At 38.2% G+C, this 15501-nt stretch overlaps 1 protein-coding gene across 1 annotated transcript; it reads left to right on the top strand.

Annotated features, from left to right (window-relative positions):
* Positions 1-417: 417 nt before the first annotated feature.
* LOC119010002 (integrin alpha-M-like) lies at positions 418-15060 on the top strand. The gene is made up of 30 exons (XM_037081805.1): positions 418-600; positions 2036-2138; positions 2321-2439; positions 3971-4038; positions 4200-4314; positions 4598-4725; positions 5105-5247; positions 5828-5978; positions 6250-6400; positions 6529-6602; positions 6804-6924; positions 7534-7670; positions 7775-7921; positions 8016-8228; positions 8329-8462; positions 9450-9592; positions 9680-9837; positions 9920-10045; positions 10573-10646; positions 11479-11620; positions 11719-11817; positions 11895-11974; positions 12070-12156; positions 12254-12323; positions 12435-12533; positions 12683-12763; positions 13463-13573; positions 14023-14136; positions 14216-14326; positions 14416-15060. Exons 1-30 carry the CDS (start codon positions 564-566, stop codon positions 14509-14511), a joined length of 3432 nt encoding a protein of 1143 aa, XP_036937700.1. The 5' UTR covers positions 418-563; the 3' UTR covers positions 14512-15060.
* The last annotated feature ends 441 nt before the right edge of the window (positions 15061-15501 follow it).

Genomic DNA, 15501 nt, shown 5'->3' with positions numbered 1-15501 from the left:
AGTGCAGAGGAAGTCTAGCAAAAAGGAGAAATGAACCTTTGTATTTTTAGTTTGTGTTTGTCCGTGAGGAGAACTGTCTGAACAGGGCTTTGGTGAAAACTCATTAGCCTGATCCCTGACTGGAAAAAGCTTAAAAGCTAAACAAAAACAGACAATTTTCCATATGAATATCCTTTAATATGTATTACCTCTGAAAACACAACAGGCCCTCTTGTTGCTGTTGAATTTGCCATGATGTTAAGTCTTCATTTAGCATTAATCTTTGTGTTAAGTGATTGAGTGAATCTGAAATTAACAACACCCCTGCTTTGTGCAAATACAGTGTGTTCGAATAAAACTGAAGGTGTGACAATATTGTAACCCCTCCTACATAATAGTTCCTCAAACTGGCTGCCTCAGCTTTGAGTCAACTTATGATTTCTCCATTTTTCTGTCAACATCTTCCTCCTTGAGAGTTTCAGTCGTAGACAAAGTTTATAGGTTGCCAGAAATAACATTTCTGCATCAACTTGCACAAGTTTAGAGAATTCTTACCACTTTATATTTTCCATGGGAGTATCACAATGGATTGGAAAATAACAGCTACCATATTCTTGTCAGGTAAGACAAGTTCATATATCCTACTTTTGTCTATCAATACAAATAACTGTGGTGGCAGTGAAACTATTCTGTCATTGAATTTAATAATAGTTAAAACATCTTTGTCAGTTGTAAGTATCTGCAACATGCCGGAAGTATAGATACTTATCCTCAGGAATTATTATCTGTGTAAGCCACCAGGGGTGAAAGATAACAGTATGTAGAAAAACAGAATGTTTATATTTCATTTCCTCTGTGAATCAAACTACCACTATGAGTATGTGACAATTGTGTTCAACTCTTGATCCTAAAAATAGCTTCAACAACACAGCACAGTCCTCTGTGGTCTTTATTTTAATGGTAGAAAACTTTTGCTTGATTTTTAAAGGATACGTGATACCTCCTATCACAGAAGTTTGTGTTTTTTTATGAATGAAATTCAATTGCAAGTAATGTAAAAAACAAACGAAAAAAAAAACGAGACAGACATTTGTGCACTGAGTTATGGCCATTTAAATGTATGAAATGTTGAAAACAGTGGATGTAATAGAAGTTTGTCTGGTAAATAATTAAGGATCACATTGTGACATAGCATCAATTTAGTCAGGGTCATTCAAATATTCAGGGTCATATACCAAATTTGGTCAAGACTGGAGGAGGAGGTATGTGATTCGTTTGTAAAAAAAAGAAGAAAAAAAAACTTGACTGACTTGTTAGATCGACTGTGTCTGTAGGTGGAGAGGTGGTGATGGACTTCCTGTAGTTGCGTAATCACATGCTTGGCCACTGGTGGTTGGACTTGATGTACATTCAATAATGTATCAGAATACAACAGAAATGCAATAATATATTAGAAAAACATTTATATAATAGCTAATTAATGTTACTATGTTTCTGAAGCTGTAAAGCTCACAGTCACCGAACAAATGCTGTGTGGATGCCAAGAAAAAGCAGAACCCGAGGGTGTAGATCTCATGGTGGTTGTTCATCTTTTATTATGAGAAGTCCATCTCTGAAGGAAACTATGACAAAACAACTATATGATGTCACTATGAAGTGAAAAGGCATGTACAAAATAAATTACTATTACTCAGAGGTAAATCTGAGGTTCAACATTACAGGAGGCATATGTTTCTTACACACACTAACAGATTGCATGATCAACACCATTTCTGGAAACTTCCTGTTCCTTCAAAAAAAATCCCATGCAAATAACTGGCTCAAAATATGCTGTAGAATTGAATAATTGTTTTAGGCCACCTCTGACTTTGTTGCCCCCCTGTGGTGTTGTATAAGAATACACTCTGGCAGACATCAATTCTCAACTCTCCACCCTGTGAATGCTCTGAAACCAACACACAGATGATACATGGCTTGTGTGTGATGTTTTTCCCATTTTACCAATCCCAGCTTTAAATCAGAAGAATGATGTTGTTCTTTCTTCTCTTTTCCTCAGTGTTAAAAGCTGCGCTCTGTTTCAATGTTGATCCTGTGGCCTGGAAGTCCGTCACCAACAATGCTGCAGGCTTTGGATACCAGGTGGTGCAGAGAGGATCAGAGTAAGTCAAAGAACGCATGCTGTTGTCAATAAGGGTCCACAATCCAACCCAAATGTTTATTATCACTTTATTCCTGACAAAATGTCTGTCGTGCGTGTCTAACAGTACTGAGAAATCAGTTACAGTCCTGTATGACGACACGATATAAAAGCAATTTTCACATCTTGGCTTTACTTCCTCAGCTTACTAGTCAGTGCTCCTCTTGAACAGTCTTCACCCAGTGAACGGGGGACCATATATAAGTGCGCCACCTCCACCGCTTCATGGTCTCCATTCTCCTGCAGCAAACTACCAGTTGCACGTAAGCAGCTTCTCATCCAAATGCTTCATAAAACAATACTTGAATGACAAAATGATTGTAAGGGCAAGGATTCTCATTAACTCTTATCATTGAAAAACTATAAGCATTAGGGTTTGTTTTTTGATTTTTGAGAGCAGAGATTTTTGACAGATGGGACCTTGTGTATATGACCTGATAGGTATGGTTTCGGGACATTTCTAGGAACATTACTGAAATAGCCCTTTAAAGTATATTTGGCATAAGATTCAGCCTTGAAGATGTATGTTGGCTTAACTTGCCAGAAGACTGAGTAGCTAAACAAAAATGGCCATGCTTGCAATTATTCATTTTATTGTTATTCATTTCAAAATCATGACTTAAGTATTATAAGAAAGCATGATACTTAACCCATCATCACAAGAAAACAAAAGGTAAGTTCCTGTTATTACTTTTTAATCAGTGCCTCTTTCTGTACTTTTTGTAGCTGTTGACCTCATCCGCTGTTAGGTTGACCACTGTAAACCTATTGTTTGATTCTGCCCTGTTCCACACTATACTACATTTATTAAGTTTACATACAGTACATGACGAAAACTCAAACCAGCTACTCCTGGAATAATGTGTTACGTGTTACACTACCTTTGCATTACTCTCACTTTCAAAAATGCAGAAGTATGACTAGGCATTATTAAATAGGAGAGGGTAATATTGTATCTTAGTGGGTTATCAAAGCACATCAGCTGCAGTTCATCGGGGTTCATTTCAAATCCAGTGTGGGTGATATTGTGTAGCCTAATGATGGCTCTACTCTGGTGCTTGAATTTAAAATTAGGTGATGATAATTTAGAACAGCTGAATAGCCTAGACCTTATTAAATACAAGAGTAACCTTGGACACAGGGCTGGTATGATACATTTTGAAATCTCTCGCTGTAGAAAGCTTCCTCAGCTTCTTAGTCTATAGATTGGATTTTACTATTGTGTTTTTGTACTAGTCTCTGATGAATTATGGCATTTAGTGGTGGTGGCATGGTATACAAACATCATTAAATGAAACCTCAATCAACACAGAATGGTAAAATGTGACTTGACATGGAACTGAATTAATTCTACCTAACTCCCATTAGACACCATTTTATTACTGCTTAAAATATAAAATACTGTAAAGCGTCACATTTATAATGCGTTACTTGTGATTAACACTGCTGCTATCACAGAAAAATGAGCTTTGTTATCTTTAGATGATGAAATAATAAACTCATGATCTTGAGACCATGGCATTAAAAAATAATTGCAAGCATTGCCATACTCGGTTTGTATATTATTCTACTTTTATATTTATTCATATTTTTTAAATCTATATTTACTGTTCCAACCACTCCTTGTTTTTATGAATAACAGAGTAACTGAATAATGCTGCTAACAGTTATGAGATCACACAAGGAAATCTTTTAATAGTAGCGGCTGTGGTTTGTTTGGTCACTGACACTGTTGCTATCACAAAGTATCCTGAATGACTGTCTTAACATAACTGATGAATGTTGTCAATTCAGTGCCAGAATTTGCAGTCAACGCGTCCCTTGGTTTGACAATGGCAGTAGATCCCACACAAAACACTATGGTGAGCTGATGAACTGCAAACCTTCACATTACTTTGTTATGAACCCTTTTTAACTTTGATTCATCTCTCTACCAATGAAACAGTTTTGTTGCAGCTTGGAAATGTAGGGACAGGAAGTGATCAACCAGCTTTTATATTAATCAGGCCATGTCTGTTTTCAGGTATGCGGTCCAACAATACCAAAGGACTGCCAAAGTATCACCTTGTACAACGGTGTCTGTGTTCAGATAGACCGTTATAATCGTGTTGGAGGTCCTGTGCCTTCTTCTCTTGAAGGTAATTATGTTTGATTAAAAGCAGAGAGTTAAAAGCATACCAATGAACCAACGCAACCCAACATGCATAATGACAGAAATCAAAGTATTGGATTGGCTCTATCACACCTTTCCAGGAGGCTTGTCTGGAATGAAGGGTTCAACAGTGCACCTGAGCCCTAAGAACAAGCAAACAGACAAAATCCCTACATGTGATGTTAAAGAAATACAAGTTATGGCTGACTTCACTTGAGGGGACATTGCAAAGACTGTTCAAAAGTTGATCCAGCTCTTCTTTTTGACAGGGTGCCGGGCTGAAGCAGACATTGCATTTCTGCTGGATGGCTCCGGCAGCGTAGCAAGACCAGATTTTGAAAGAATGAAGGAATTTGTGAAAGCTCTGGTCGGGTCATTTGTGGGAAAAGACACAAAGGTTTGATAACTTTATTCTTTTGAAACCATAGATTGAGCCAGAGAATTGGAAAATCATCAGTTTTAGGCACTGTCTATTCATCCATCTGTCCGTCTGTCTTTCTTTCTCTCTTTCCAAAGAAACCCTCTCCAATTCAGACCTGTGCAGCTTCTTAGCAGAGAAATTATTTTTACATTGGGCTCTTTATAAAAACTTATATAAGCAATTGACAAATTTAAACAGTCTACCAAACCTCCCCAAAGAAACCCTCAACCTTCATTTTTTCCTCATTCTCTTTACTGTCCCCACAGATATGTGCTGTTTTATAGATGTTTTGACTGTCATGATATTTCCATCTGTTGCCATGCATATTGACATTTCTTTTCTTCTTTTGTTGCAGTTTGCCATTGCCCAGTTCTCCACAAACCCCTACATCCATTATTACTTTGATACATTTGATATTAATAACTGGCAATATCAAATTAATGCAATAAGACAGTTTAGTGGATTGACTTACACAGCTGCTGCCATCAGACATGTTGTGTAAGTGCTGTCATGATGCTAATGTGAGACTTTACCTCATAATGATTTTATATAGCAAACTTTATTGTTCCCATAAAGTTAAATGGTAACACTAACATTAAACATCATTAAAGGGGCAGTTTAAATTGTTAATTTAAAACATAACTACAAATATGATAAACAGAGCTAACCTGCTAACTTGAATGGGATAGAATGATTTAATTGTGTGCCTCTTCTAGACTCTCCAAATGTTTTTGGCTTATTCATTTTTATAGTGAAACAAGTCATTTTATGGCAGTTGTGACAATCAATACAATATATGTACCATTTTAGGGACCCTTCTTTCACAGCGTTAGCTTAAGGGAAAAATCTTTTTGGGCCTCAGTTCATCATGTGATGATGTAATCACCACCATGTTCACTGTTAGACTGTGAAGCTGAAACCTCATGGTGCCTCCCACTATGATCTAAGTCGTGGCTCAGGCAACACGCTGCCCCCTGTAGTTTTGGAACTTTGAATTTGAATTCTGGCTGTATTATACAAATTATCCCTTTAATGTCCTCAAAGAACATTTATTAAAAGCAGGTCTGTCTTTTGTCAGTGACAATGTCTTCACAGCAGGAAGAGGTTCCAGGCCAAAAGTGAAGAAGGTTCTGATAGTCATTACAGACGGACAATCTAATGACCGGAGTAACTTACAAGACTCAGCAAATTCAGCTGAGAGTAAAAAAATTGTTCGATTTGCTATCGGGGTAAGTTGTATTGATGCACCTTTAATATATCATGTCTTTATAAAATGTATGCTACTATTCAAAAGCTGATAATCACCTACCCCATTTATTATATTTATATCACCATAATTGAATACGAGTAGAAATAACGAGAATGTATTTTAAAAAATGATAAGTGCTCATAGTATCTAAACTCTTGCCAATTAAAGAATACATTTGAGTGTCAGTTATATGAATAAACTATATTTAACATCAAGTTCAAATCATCCAGTTTTTTTCTTAATGTCTCTAGGTGGGGGATGCATTTACTGTAGCCGGTGCAAAAGCGGAACTGGAGACCATTGCATCTTCTCCCTCACAAGACCATGTGTTTCAAGTGGAGAGCTTTCAAGCACTTGAAAAAATAAGACAGAATTTGCAGGAGAAAATCTTCTCTATCGAAGGTACAGATACTAACTTACCATAACAGTATGAAATCATTTTGGGATTTTCAGATATAAAGGTAAATATTTAGTTCAGAAAGGTAAAAAAGTAAAAGTCACATTCATGCTCACTCATGTTGCTGTTACAGGATCTCAAACAAGTGGAGCGACACTGAAAATGGAAATGTCTCAGGAGGGATTCAGAGCAGCTTATTTGCCTGGGGTAATTCAAAAAATCACCGGAAATGCTCTTGAAAATAACATTTTAGAAACACAGACATACCTGCACACAAAAAAAGCACACATGGACTTACATAGAATTACTTACATAGAATCCAGATTTAAATGATGATGCAGTTAGCCTTTTCTTTGGCTGATGTTTTCGTGCAAAACACATTTTCTTTAAATTTCACTCGAACTGCAGGGATTTCAGATGAGTGTTGTTGGTGCCAACCAGTGGAAGGGAGGCTTCCTGCAATACACCAGCACTGGCATGAGAGGGAGGCCTTACGTGCCTGATTATATGGAGACTGACACTTATCTGGGTATGTATATGACACTATTAGCAAACATGTAGATGTTGCATCGACAAATAAGGAGTCAAAGGCGTGAGGGAGTGTGTGCAAGTCACATTCACCCATTCAAACACTGATGGCAGAGACCCCCAAAAACCATTCAAATAAACAAATACCACACTCACCATTGAGCCTGTTGGTAGATCTCATTCAGGGTAGAGAGCAAAAGACAATAAGTTATCAATAAATCCTGGAAGAGCAGCTAATAGGTGCTAACTACAAACAAAACTCATGTGTAACACTGTGATCCTACCCTCTCACTGAAGTTACATAGTGCAGAAACAAGTGATCGGGGGCAGAGTCACCACTGACCCTATTACCTAAGACACTGTACCAACATGATTTTGAAGCTGTTATTTTCAAGTTTTGAAAAAAAAAGTTCAATCATGTTGCTTTAAACAACTAGTATATTTTTTATAATCAGTATTGTATATATGTAATTTTCAACTTTGTCCTCTGTAGCTGTAACGGTAATACTGACACTTCAAAAACATCTGCAAATATATGTATATATATATTCACAGTTGGCCAACCCTTCATTTATTAATGGATAACTTATGTTTGACTCTTGAATCCTAGGTTACTCCATGGCAGTTGCCAACACGAGGGAAGGCCCACTGACAATTGTTGGTGGTCCGAGATACAAACACAGAGGAGTTGTGATGACAGTTGAGGCAAGAGGACAAGTCAAAAAGATTGATCCCCATCCATGGAAGGTGTGTGTTGACAATCATTTAAGATAGGTAGACGGTCCTAAAAGACACATTGATGCACAGTAAAAAAATACTGGTTGATCCCTTTTTTTATTTTATCATTACAGTATCAGAGCGGTGAATACTTTGGGGCAGAGGTTTGTGCCATGGATGTTGATCGTGACTCCTTCACTGACCTGGTCTTCATATCTGCCCCTATGTTCGTGGACACTGACAGAGAGGGAAGAGTTTACGTTTGTGAATTATCTGGTTTGGTAAATGACAGTTTTATTCAGTGTCATTAAAATAATCTATGTGTTTATTCACTGGCAGTGCAAACATTAACCCGCACCCTTATATTTTCACCAGAATGTCGATTGCCACTTATATTCTCCATCAGTATTAAGAGGGGCCGCATCTGACAAAGGAAGATTTGGCTCTTCTCTTGCCGTGCTGCCTGATCTTAACAGGGATGGTTTCAGTGATTTGGCCGTTGGAGCTCCTTTGGAGAATGACGGTCAAGGCAGCATCTACATATTTCACGGCGAAGGAGGAGGAAGAATCAGTCTTTCTTATTCACAGGTGAGCCAGATCAAAGAAGATCCTTAAGTATGGCTTCCTGTTTGCCACTGTATTTAATATAAAACCAATTTGATGAATTCAAATATTTCCATCTACACAGAGAATTGCTGGCCCTGAAGTCAAGTCAGGGCTGAAGTTCTTCGGCATGTCAATCAGTCAGTCATCTTTTGACCGTAGTGGGGATGGTTTGCCCGACTTAGCGGTGGGTTCAAAGGGCACAGTTGTCTTACTCAGGTAAGTCCAAGATGCTCCGTCATACATTGTACTTTCTAACATAATAATTTTTAAGGGTTAATTAAACTTGAGCTTGGCAATGTGTGCTGTTTGTGTACTAATATAGGACACAACTGTTCATTACATGGTTGTTTCAGACAGCCACAATATCCAGTTTTATTAGGATATTGAAAAACTAAACCAATGGTTCTTCACATGTATTTTCAACCCAGATCATCAAACATCGATGGCACTTTGTCACGTCCCTTTGTGACTCATGAAGTTTCCTGTAGCTTCTGTATGTGATGTGTAAAGCCTTCAGGTGAAGAAGCAGTTTAATTTAGCCCTTTGTTAGGCTTTCAACCCCAACTTATATACTATATCAGGTAGAGCAGTTGCTCTGATCATCTCATATTTCTGCAGATGTGTTTACATTTAAGTTAGTTTTAAGCTCATTTCTTTACAACAAATTAAGTGTGTATATGCAGATTTTTAAACATGAGCTAACCATTTAAAAGTAGCTGTTTGATGCCTTTCTTAATTCCTGGAGACTTTTCCTCTGTTTTTTTCCCCTTCCTTTTTCAAATTTGTTTTAAAAAGTCTTGATAATTGACATTCTGTTAGACACGTTTTTCCATCACTAATAACAGAAGTTGCAAAGGCATCTCGCTTCTTTCTCATCTCTGCTGGCACTTGCGCATGTACTACAACAATCAGGCAGCTGACGAGCCACTAACAATGGTTATGTTTTTAATATCTTCTACTTCAGTTTATTTTTCAAATTCAGCACCAGCTGAACAAGACAGATGAAAAAGTATTAACAAGCTACAACCTTAACTTTAAAACACATCATATCATGTCGCCCAGCGAAATTGATATGGGATTCGATGCTGATTGTCACACAGAAGGCACCCTTTAGCATCACTATGAGACACAGAGGGAAATGTCAGTATTTGGCACCTTTGAAATGTAACCGGACTTCTATTTTCCTGCTCTGTCCATTTCCAGATCAAAGCCCATAGTGATGGTGGAAGCTAAGGTGTCATTCAGCCCAAACCAAATCTCGACTCAGAACTCAGACTGTGTAACACCTTTGAGGATCATAGCTAAAATATGCTTCACCATAACCAGACACTCTGAAGTAGAACAAGGTTCCTGATCCGCCACCGTCCATCCATTGAGATACATTTATGTGTGTGCACCAATAGCCTCTTAATGAAGGTCTGATCTGTTCTCAGCTCGAGCAAGGATTAACTTTACTTTAACACTGGATGCCACCCGGAAGGTCCCAAACAACCGAGCTTACATCAGTGAGAAACAACGAGTGCAGACCGGATCAACGGATGTTATCTTAGGACAGCCTCCTCGGTGCGTTAATGTGAACTTCTTTGTTGAGGTGAGTTGTTATACATACACCTTGTTTGTAAAGGGCAGAATATGCGCTTTTGAACACCACCAATACTGCCCTCTTCTTGCAGGCTTGTCCAGAAGATGCTCTTAACCCACTCTCCAATGAGCTCAAATTCACATTTGATGGTTTGCCCTCTGACACAAATCTCAGACCAAGTCTCTCCCAGCAGGCTCAGACAACAACCATTCATCCTGTAAGTGATCTTTGAAGACACTGTTAATTGATTAAGGTTCTCAGTCATCCAGGTCACAGTAAATGTAGTCATTAAGGACACGTGTGAGTTTAAGAGTCGTTTTTTTGTCCTCTCCAGCTAGTTAGAACTGAAGACGCCTCTTGAATAAGAGGTGAAACATCCTCAAGAAACTGAAACAAGTCCAGTTGCCTACAATACAGCACTTGGACACCCTTTTAATTGTTCAGTCTGAACTTGCTCATACTTCTTACATTATCTGTCAGAGTATTAACTGAACACCAAAGAACAGCTTCACTTTTGTCATTACTTTTGTAAGTAGTTTCCACTAAATGTACCATTTCACTTTAGCTACTGTGTGGAGCTCTGCAGTGCTTTGGAATGCAGAGGGACCGTCATGCCTTCTAAGTAATGTCAGATTTTAATAAGATTTTCCTGTAAGAGTAGGCAGTCAGACTTCAGGTCCGTGCCAGCCGTTTGCTGTGACACTTTCTGAGCCAAAAAGGTTTACTTTATACTTTCTTCCACAGTTAGGGTTCGAAATCAACTGCGGCACTGACAACAAATGTGTAGACCAACTGAAAGTGGATTTCAACTTTACCAGGTGAGTTACAGAAATTAAGCCCAAAGAGCCGTCTACACCAAAAGCAGTCACTAGGACAATAACTGTAATGTTAACACTGATGAATGATAAAGTTCTGTAGACAGTGGCATCAAACACACGCAGGGTGCTCCAGCTGTGTAGCCAACCTACTGCTGTACGTTACTCAGAGAAGCAAACAAAAAATCGGTTTTATGAAATTCTTTAAAAATGAGAAGCGTTTAGGGGAATCCAACACTCTGCTATAAGAGTTTTTGACTTAAAGGGCAACTGTATTCAAACTTTTACATGAGTTACCATTAATTATCCATGTGATTGTCGAAGAGGATTTCAGCAAAGATCAAACAAACTTCTGAGACCCCATTCACACCTCATCAAACCCACTGGCAGTATGTGTCAGTTAAAGATATGTGTTTTTAATGTGTAATTTACAGCCAGTTAGCTTACTTAGAAGTGGCTGGCACACAGCAGCATTTATGCAACAGTATGTAGTAAAAATAATCAAGCTCATAGATGGATTGATGGCATGTGTTGCACACATTCATGCCCCCCTCATGAATAATCAAAACTTTTTGTATCTAGCATCATCATCATCAGGTCAAATTTTCAGTTTCTTGCAACCTTTAATTTTAGGAACAAATACCTCAAAAGCATAAAAACATTCCCATCAGCCTCTGGTGTGCTCTGTGATTTTAGCCAGTTAGCATATGCACAAGTTAACAGGCTAAACTATGATGGTAAACTAGATGTTAGCATTTGGCCAAAAGCATGGCTGTAGTCTGTGAGTGTTTTTATTCTCATACCCTCACTTTTATTTGTCCTCATAATCCGTCAGCTCCTCAATTGTTAAAGTGGGCATTGATCAACTGTTGAATGTCACCGTCTCAGTGGAGAACACCGGGGAGGACTCTTACAACAGCCGTGTCATTGTGACATACCCATATGGACTCTCCTATAGGAAGTTTACAGCTGTGCAGGTATGGTGTCAGGATCTGTTCTATTTCAATTCATCTACGATCAGCTGCCATGCCTGTGCTTTCGTTTCTTCTTTCATAAAAATCTCTTTTTAATAAAGGGAAGAATCGAGTGCAGCTCCCTGGACAGTGAAGATGGCTTGTCGCGAGGGAAGACAGACTGCACTGTTGACAAGCCTATTTTCAAAAGCAACACTAAGGTTTGTTCTTGGTACGGGAGGATCTCCTCTCAGTGCTGCAGAAAGAGGAGGTAATATGATCACTTGTTTCACTTCAGGCGATCTTCATCATCTCCTATGGGATTGAAACCAATAGTCAACTTGACAAGAGGATTTCTGTCACTGCAAATGCTACCAGGTAATGTTCAGTATGCAGAACAATATGCAAGTATGTACAGTATTTTTGCAATGTTGCTTTAACCATGACTACAAATACTTGTACCTCTCTGTTAGTGGGAATCTGGAGCACTCCAGCTCAAGCCAATTCTACAAAATGCAAGAGATTGATGTGAAGTACAGCATTTTTGTTACAATGCAAAGGTTTGTGTTGTATGTGAAGTGGAATACATGATTTAGAAAGCAATAATTATTTTAAGATTTCATTATGCAATAATAACTGTTTAATATTTCTGTTTAGTTCCCTCAGCTATACCAACTTCACTTACGGACACAATGATTTGCAGAAACCATTCAAACAATCAATTATGGTAAAATATCTTATTACCAGTATTAGTTCATCATCTTGAAGCAGGTGTTACTTTAAAGCTCATTTAGTCTGTTTAGTCTGCCAACCTTTTAAAATCCTTCTTTTCTCACAGGTTGTAAATGATATCAGAGAACTGAATTTAACTGTGGTGATCAAGGTGCCAATAAAGCTCGGTGCTAAAGACATCTGGGTGGATTCCAGCAGTTTGCAGGTAACATGGGAACTAATAGTTACTGAACCAATGAAAATGTTTTGAATGTAGCTGTTTTTACAGCCTCGTGGGAGGGTGGCTGTGGGAATATGGGGAGCAGATGTTGTTCTCTGTTAAATTGACTTGAATCAGCTCTATTTCTATTTCAGTTTCCAGACTGCCAACCAGACAAAGATGAGGGACCTCGTGTCACAGACTTTGTAGCTCAAATAAAGAAAGATAAGATAGTGGTAAGTTTTTAACTTTTCCTGAACAGTGCGTGTGTTTCCTTTTTTCTTTTGTTCAGTCAAAGAAACTGGCATGATGCATAAAAGATGCTAAAAAGTAAGCAGTGAATAAATGAGAAATAATATATAAAACATATTAATAAACAATTAAAAAGACGGATCATAAACAATAAACATTTGCTATGTGTACTCAGATGTCAAATATGAGCTGAAAAATCTACAGGGAAGTCTAGAAAAGTAAAATGTGGATAGGAACCCTGAACTTATCTTGGTTTATCAATTTTAAGTGTGGCTGTAGTCTGTTTTTTGTTAGCAAATTTTTCATTTAAAAATCTAAATCATGGCATTTATTTTTGCAGTATGCATGTTAGGAAATCATGTTCTTACAGTGATGTATGCATAGCTGCTATCAAGATGCCTTTCTGGCACCTTCATGATTTCAATCCGACAAGTTTTTTGGGATTTTCTATCCATCGGCCCCCCCTCTGTTCCTGTTGGTGCCCAGCTGCTTTATGATGTGTCGTTTCTGCCCATTGATTGGGTGGTGAGTGCAAAGATCTGTCTCAGGGTGCCAAGGCAGAACTCTAATGAGGTTTAGGATGCTATGCACACATTCATTGTACTGGTGTGACAGTCATGTAACTACTATTTTTTCTTCCCACTGGAGTTTACAGGCTTTTTAACGGCTTTCTCTGGTTTTAGGGCTGCTCTGTTGCAACGTGCAAAGTGTTCAGGTGCACCAGGTTCATGGGAAAACAGGAGACAAAAACTTACGATATCTCTGCCAACCTTAGCTCTGGATGGATAGAGCAGGTAATGCATATATATTGTTCAACTGATTGATTCATGATTTTACATATTATTCACATTTTAAGTGCATTTAAATGTATTTTGAAATAGTTTTTCGAATAAATGTGTTATCAAGGGGTGGCTGTAGCTCAGCGGGTAGAGCAGGTCGACTAGTGATCAAAAGGTTGCTAGTTCAAATCCCGGCGCCGGGCAAGGCTGAGCTGCATGTCGAAGTGTCTTTGAGCAAGATACTGAACCCCACATTGCTCATCAGTGAGGGCCCTGCGATGAGCTGGCAACTTATCCGGGGAGTACCCTGCCCTCGCCCTGAGACAAAGCTGGGCTTGGCTCCAGCAGCAACACCCCGTGACCCCATGGAAAGGGATAAGCGGTTACGGACAATGACATGACATGACATGACATGACATGTGTTATCAATAGGCTCATCCCGCTCCCCGTTTTTTCTCAAACAGATTGGACTTCAATCTGCCAAATTCATCTTGACCAGCACTGCCAGTCTGGAGTACGACAACAACCAGTACATCTACTTTTCAACATCGTCTAATAACAACCCTCCTGTTCACAAGGTGATAACACATTATTTTAATTTATTTGTGTCTTACAAGAGGTTGAACTTGACCCACATTATTTCATCTCATCTCACAGACTGAGGCAGAGGTGGAGGTGTATCCTGAACCAGACTTTACTAAAGAGATTGTTGGAGGAACCCTCGGAGGGTTGGCATTACTGGCTTTGATTACCGCAGGCCTGTATAAGGTGACAGCCTTATCTCATATCTAGTTTAGAATTTTTGATTAATTCATGGTGTATGTGTTCATAGAGCTTTCTTTGTTTTGTACTCTTAGGCTGGATTTTTCAAGAGTAAATACAAGCAGATGATTCAAGATGATGCAGCAGCAGATCCAGGGGTTGATGGTGATGTACCAGAACCAGAAGCATAAAATGATGGCTGATGCAGCCGACCACAAAGCAACACACCTGTTCCATCACTGTGGTGCTGTCATCTCTGATAGGCTTGGCTGTGTCTGATATCACTATCTTGTTCATTGTTTCCTAACACAGAGATTCTCAAAATTTTCCCAACAAGTGGTCACAAGTTAGGAAGTTAAAGTAAGTGAATACAGCATAGTCTTACATCTTCAGCATTGGGCAGAAAGTCTCAATGCATTTATGGTGAACAGACTACTTCTCCACATTTTGTCCACTGTAAAGGGCCACTTTTACTGTATTTCTTTTTTTTAACATAGGCTTTACAAAAAGCATTTTTTTTATCCATTTCTATTGCTAAATCTTTTAGAATTTGTTTTATAGTGAAAAAAAAACCCAGTCAGATCTGGTTGCTCTGTTTTTTGTCACATATTGCAATATAAAACTGCTGAAATACAAAACTTTGTGCTGAATGCCTGCTCACTTGGAAAAATCACTATTTAATGCAACCTTTATCGACACTGTGAACTGCTTTACTTTGTGAATAAATTCTGAAATATGCACTATTGATGTAAGAGTTCTTATTCAAGCAAAAAACACAAATGTTATGCTTCATCAGTATTTATTATATGTATGTGATCAAAATTACATTTATTTTGTCTCAACAATTTCACTTCATATCAGTCATCATCAAATTTGTATGTAGGAAATAAATAACAAAAGTTGTTTGTTCTTCATTTAACTGGACTCAGTTTGAGAAAGCGATCTCCACATACAAATAATTTCTACAAATAAGATCATCACACCAGAGAAAAATACTCTTTTTTGATATAAAAATATAAACTTTGTCGGAACGTTTTTTTTTTTCTATCACACACATCTATCGCATTCATAGAGAGAGAACAGTGTTTAAAGCTGTCATACAACCTGACTGTGCAATAATAAACCATTCAGCCACTATAGTAACTAACATCATGACAACAGGAACACTGAGGTAATGGGTA

Source organism: Acanthopagrus latus, chromosome 20 (assembly GCF_904848185.1).
Source record: "Acanthopagrus latus isolate v.2019 chromosome 20, fAcaLat1.1, whole genome shotgun sequence".
Lineage (NCBI taxonomy): Eukaryota > Metazoa > Chordata > Actinopteri > Spariformes > Sparidae > Acanthopagrus > Acanthopagrus latus.
The sequence above is the reverse complement of the archived record's forward strand: the minus strand, read 5'-3'. Positions and strand labels throughout refer to the sequence as shown.

Bases quoted from the DNA above. Each gene is read 5' to 3' on its own strand.
- LOC119010002 (XM_037081805.1), top strand. From the start codon at position 564: ATGGATTGGAAAATAACAGCTACCATATTCTTGTCAG. The intron at 5,248-5,827 runs GTAAGTGCTGTC...GTCTTTTGTCAG, and splicing joins GCTGCCATCAGACATGTTGT to TGACAATGTCTTCACAGCAG. The intron at 5,979-6,249 runs GTAAGTTGTATT...TAATGTCTCTAG, and splicing joins TTGTTCGATTTGCTATCGGG to GTGGGGGATGCATTTACTGT.